The 5,870-nt window shown below is 45.8% G+C and overlaps 1 protein-coding gene across 1 annotated transcript in view; it reads right to left on the bottom strand.

The window, feature by feature from the left end:
* The window catches only part of FAM120B (family with sequence similarity 120B), a 63,584-nt gene that overhangs the window by 13,117 nt on the left and 44,597 nt on the right, over nucleotides 1-5,870 (bottom strand). The window contains exon 7 of the mRNA XM_006876186.1: nucleotides 55-261. Coding sequence (XP_006876248.1) covers nucleotides 55-261 — 207 coding nt within the window. The remainder of the gene's footprint in view (nucleotides 1-54; nucleotides 262-5,870) is intronic.

Genomic DNA, 5,870 nt, shown 5'->3' with positions numbered 1-5,870 from the left:
ATGTCTGACAGCTGTGACCGTGTCTGATGAGCCATACACACAACACGGACTCACGTTCTGCTCCAGCAGTACCTCCACACTGTACCCTTTCTCAGATTGCAGGTACTTCTGATGAAAGAGCTTCCCATCAAAGACATTCCAGGGCATGAAGTCATTTACGTCCAAGGGGAAGCCACAAGCGCTGTTGACAAACACCATTGTGGTGAGGCCGCGGACAAATAGGGCGCCCAGCTGCACAGCCCTGGAGTTGATGTGGTCCAGCTGTGAAAGTGGAAACATACCAACATACAAGTCGTGAGTGTCAGGAGAATGCCTGAGACGGCACACTCACATGTTCAGAGTGGGTTACTGTGTGTGGCTCAGCACATGTTGGCTGCCAATGCCTCATCACAGCACAGAGATGGGCTGGCACCCTATCTGCTGAGACAGGGATGTGACAACTGCAGGGACAAGGTGCCTGTGCTGTGGGTCTGCGTGACTGCATCCACATCTCCACCCGTGGAGACAGCAGACGCTGGTGCAGGATGGCTGGGCAGGAACACCTCTTCACCCACAGGGCAGTGAGGCTCCCAGAAAATGCTCAAGGCTTGTCTGGACTGGCTCTCTGAAACGGTCTTCACAGTTTGAAAGATCAGCCCAAGATGATGCAGTGATTTATACACATGCTCCCATCAGAAGATGAGGGAAAACCATGTGTCAGGGGTGCATGGCGCCTGTGGATTCCAGGGATGACTGTGATGTGGCCTTTCAGCTGGGGGGCTAAGTCATTGCTGTGGATAACTTCCCTATTAGCTGTCATTCAGAAACCAGCAGCAGACTCAGAATATAACCGGCCCAAACCAGACTCAACTGGTTTGTGCCCCTACACATGCAGAGGCTTTCAGCCAATTAAACCCCAAAAAAACTTCCTGATTTCTTGGAACACAAAACCCCAACAATTCTTGTACTCCTGTACAGTGAATTTTAAATGGTTGTAAAGGTAGAAGTTTTGTGACAAAAATGGGGGAGTAGTTAGTTAATCTTACATTCCAGGAACAGAGGACCCTAGGACCATCAAGAGAGAAGAGCCATGAACGGAATGTGGGACCCTATCCAGAGAAGTAGCGACGGCAGATATGAGGACATGGAGAGAGAGCAGCTGAGGACGCAGACTCATGGAAAGAGAGGGACTGAGAGCTGGTGGCCAGGAGGCAGGCTGTCAGAATGTGCCCTTTGGTTGTTTCAATGATTATATATTTCTGAGTGCTTTTGTGTACATCAAAAAAATAAAATAAAAACAGAGGGAATAGAAGCAGATACTGTTAAATGATGATGCCTGGAGATGACTGGAATCATTGCAATGAAACAAAATACGATAGGAAGTGTGCAAAACCGATGTTCTCTCATGTAAACTATCACTGAATTCACAATAAAAGCTTTTAACAAGAAAGAAAGTGAATCAGCTGGAAATTTTTTTTTTAATTGCGTAGTCCTTTAAATCAAAGAATACATGAAGTCGACCAGTCCCCTGCCTTATCCCACTTTTTAGAAATCTGTATAAATTTCCTGTTTGTTTTATGTAATTCTGAAAAGTCCCAGGTATACGGGAAGTCAGATCACAGGAACTGTCCTCCTGGCTCAGCACTTTGCAATGAAGCTACTTCCCATTCTCCCACATGGCAGTCCTGTGTGCCCCAGGCAGGAACACCTTTCTCCCAGAAGGGTGTCCAGAGCTGGGATTCCTGTGTGTACCGGGCAGGGGCCCCTTTCTCCCAGACAGTGCCCAGAGCTGGGATTCCTGTGTGCCCTGGGCAGGAACACCTTTCTCCCTGACAGTGTCCAGAGCTGGGATTCCTGTGTGTACCAGGCAGAGATTCCTCAGGCTCCTGACTTGAATTCCAGGTCACAGGTGTGTGCAACCCTGCTCAGCAGTCACTCGATCCCTGGCCCCAACCCTGCCCACCCTCCTGACTTCTCCATGCTCAGGCCCTAGTTGGGCACCCACTTTTGCGCCGTGCACGTGACTATCTTCTGGAGTTGTAACACAAACTGTAATAAGGCCAAGGGAGAACACACAGCCTGCTGTCCTCGCCCTGCTTCCCCCAGACTCTCCTCCCCATCACACACCATCCCCTACTGTGCCTCACTGGCTCATCCAGGGTTTCTAGGTAAAAACGCTACAAGGTCAGACATCTCACCAATGACACAACAAAGTCTGCAACAGGGCTGCCAGAAAGCAGACACCCAGCTAAAAGAAGCAGAAACAATGAACAAGAACACCCATGGCTGGAGGTGGCCCCAGGTCTGCATTTCAGAAGTTATCAAAATCAGTGAATCGGTCAATCATAAAAGAGGGAAAGGACGTGAACTGGCATTTCTCCAAAGGGGCCATTCAACTGGCTACCAAACAAACAAAAAGATGCCCGATGTCAGTGGCCATCAGGAAGGAAACATTTCATTGAAAACCACGATGAAATGCCATTTTATGACTGGTGTGACCGAGATAAAAACAGCAGAGCAAACAGAAAACACATGGTGACAACGAGGAGGAGGGATTGGAACCCTGCCCAATGCTGCTGGGAATACAAAAGGGTACAAACATTGTGGACAAGATTTGGTAGCTCCTCAAAAAATTAAAAATCAAATTAGCTGTATTGTTGTTGCTACTGTTAAAGTGGCTGGGGGGCTTGAACCACCAATCTTGCGGTTAGCAGTCCAGTGCTTATCCTACAGCACTACGCCAGGACTCCAAGACTAGCAAATCACAAGCAATTCCACACTTAGGTCTATACCCGAAAGACAGGAAAGCAGAGACTTCTGCAGCACGGCTCACGGCAGCACTATTTATTCACCAAAAAGTGGAAAAAACTTAAATGCCCATGAAAAGCGGGCAAACCCACAATGTGATACCCACTCAGCCAGTGAACATCATGGTGTGTGGGGGAGCTGCTACAGTATGAATGGAACTTGAGAGGATTTGTCCTTTGTGACACTGGAAAAATGGGACATGGCCTCATTTACACAGAAATATAAAAGGCAGTCTACAGAGCCAAAGTTTATCAGTGTTACCAACGCCGGCTGGTGGTTGTTAAGTGTCACTGAGTCGGTTCCTACTCATAGTGACCCTATATAGGGGTTTCCAAGAGCAGCTGGTAAGCCTGAACTGCCAACTTTGTGGTTCAAAGAGCGGGTAGGAAGGGGAAACGTGGGTTAATGGTGATGGAAGCATAGGGTTGATTAAGGGTAGGGTTAGGGTTAAGGGTAGGGTTAGGGTTAAGGTTAAGGTAGGGTTAGGGTTAAGATTAAGGTTAGGGTTAGGGTTAGGGTTAGGGTAGGGTTAGGGTTAAGGTTAGGGTAGGGTTAGGGTAAGAGTTAAGGGTAGGGTTAGGGTTAAGGGTTAGGGTTAGGGTAAAGGGTAGGGTTGCACAGCCTGCCACTGTAACTGCTGTCGGTAAGTAGTTGTGGCCCAATGAGTTAGTTCCCCGGTCTCCTCAGTTAGTCTTAAGTGAACTATGACCGAGTGACTCTTTCCTGTTGGGTCGGGTAAGAGAAGGTGAGGGAAGATGTTGATGCGTTCTGACTCAGTTGTATTAATAGAGAAAATTGTGATTGGTCAATGTTGCCATCCTGCTATGTATAAAAGGAGCCATTTCAGAAACAAGAGCAGGGGAAGGGAAGGAAGACCTCACTACCATCAAAGAAGGAGCCAGGTGTGTCCTCAGACCCCTAGATCCCCACGCGTTGAACCTCCTCAACCCAAGGACAGACAGCAGTGACATCAGAGTAGTGCCAGAGGTGACAGCAACAGAACACAGAACTGCAGAACAAGGCAGACGGTGGACTCTCCAGCTCACAAAGCAAGTAAACATGAGTGATTTTAGACAGGAAACTTTCTTGCAGATTGGGGTGAATCCAGGTACTTAACTGGGGGTGCCTCTGGTGTGGCAATGTAGGATAAAGCACTGGTACACAAGGTCACTTTGAACCACGTGGTCAGCAGTTCAAACTCACCAGATGCTCCTATACAGGGTCGTTATGAGACGGGACAGATTTGATGGCACTTAACAACAACTACAAGAGGCTAGCTGTCACCACTCATCTGTCAGACTGTTGTACAGTGGGTGGCTTACGTTTTGCCATAAGGCTAGAAGCTATACATGTATTTCGAATGCTGGCAGAGTCACGATCCATGGTAGACAGGTTTCATGAGTTTCCAGATGACGACATAGAAAGACGGAGAGACAGACAACTTCTGAATGGTTAGCCACTGAAAACCTTATGATTATCAGCAGAACACTGTCAGACAGTTCCAGAATACTGAACACTGAAACATGATGAAGAACACCAGAATGCTGTGAGATACAGTATCAGAAGATGAGCCCCTCAGGATGGAAGGTACTCTAAATACAACAGGGGAAAAGCTGCTGCCACAAAATAGCACTGACTGGGGTGGTATGAATGGAGTCAAGTTTTCGGTACTTTCATTTGCAGATGGGCACAACTCAAAATGAGGAGAATCCATTAATAATTAGAACATGGAATGTATGAAGCATTAATCTAGGAAAATTGGAAGTTGCCAAAAACGAAATGGAACGTATAAACATTGATATCCTAGGCATTAGTGAACTGAAATGGAATGGTAGTGGCCATTTTGAATCTGACAATCATATGGTTTACTATGCCAGGATTGATAAATTAAAGAGGAATGGCATCATATTCATTATCAAAAAGAACATTTCAAGATCTACCTGGAAGTATAACGCTGTCTGTGATAGGGTAATACCCATTTGCTTACACAAAAGACCAGTTAATATCACTATTATTCAAATTCATGCATTAGCCACTAAAGCAAGTGATGATGAAATTGAAGAACTCTAACTTTCTTCAGCCTGAAATTGATCAAACATGAAATCAAGATGTACTGATATTACTGGTGACTGGTATGCATACACTGGAAACAAAGAGGAGGGATCAGTGTTTCAAAAAATATGGCCCTGGTGACAGAAATGATGCTGGAGATTGAATGACAGAATTTTGCAAGACCAATGACTTGTTCATTGCAAATCCCTTCTTTAAACAAACAAAATGAGCCAAAATAAGATCATGGGCAGACTGTGGACCAGACCGTCAATGCTCACATGCAAATTCAGGCTGAAACTGAATAAAATTAAGACAAGTCCATGAGAGCCAAAATCTGACCGACCTTGACCATATCCCACCTGAATTTACAGATCAACTCAAGAACATATTTGATGCATTACACACTAGTGACTGAAGACCAGAGGAGCCGCTGGATAACAAGATCATCCTACAGGAAGAAAGCAAAGGCCATAATGAATGATGAAAGATGGCATCGATAAGCTACAGTGCAATGAAGAGCTGAACAGCTCAAGAAGACAAAGTCAAGCATTAAAACAAAATGTGCAAAGTCCTGGAGTTAGAAAACCAAAATGGAAGAACACATTCAGCATTTCTTAAGACGAAAGAACTGAAGAAAAAATTCCAAGCCTAGATTTGCAATACTGAAGAACTTCATGGGCAAATTATTGAATGATGCTAATACACCAACAGAAGATGGAAGGTTTACACAGAGTCACTACATCAGAAAGAAATGGCTGCTGTTCAGTCATTTAAAAGGTAGCATACGATCAAGAACTGAAGATACTGAGAGAAGGCCAACCGCCACCAGCATACACCCCCAGGTAAGCTTCCACTTTCTAGTCAGTCAGAGCTGTAAAGAGGTGGATGCTGAGGGTGTGATCCCTACTGAAGCCACAATCTAGCTCTTAGTAGGAGAAAAGGCTGAAGGGGTGCCAAGGGTTGTTGTTGTTGTTGTTGTCAGGTGCCATCGAGTCGGAACCGACTCATAGCAACCCCATGCACAGCAGAAC

The sequence above is a fragment of the Chrysochloris asiatica genome, unplaced genomic scaffold (genome assembly GCF_000296735.1).
Source record: "Chrysochloris asiatica unplaced genomic scaffold, ChrAsi1.0 scaffold00361, whole genome shotgun sequence".
NCBI classification, from domain to species: Eukaryota; Metazoa; Chordata; class Mammalia; order Afrosoricida; family Chrysochloridae; genus Chrysochloris; species Chrysochloris asiatica.
This window is presented reverse-complemented; position numbering and strand designations above follow the sequence as displayed.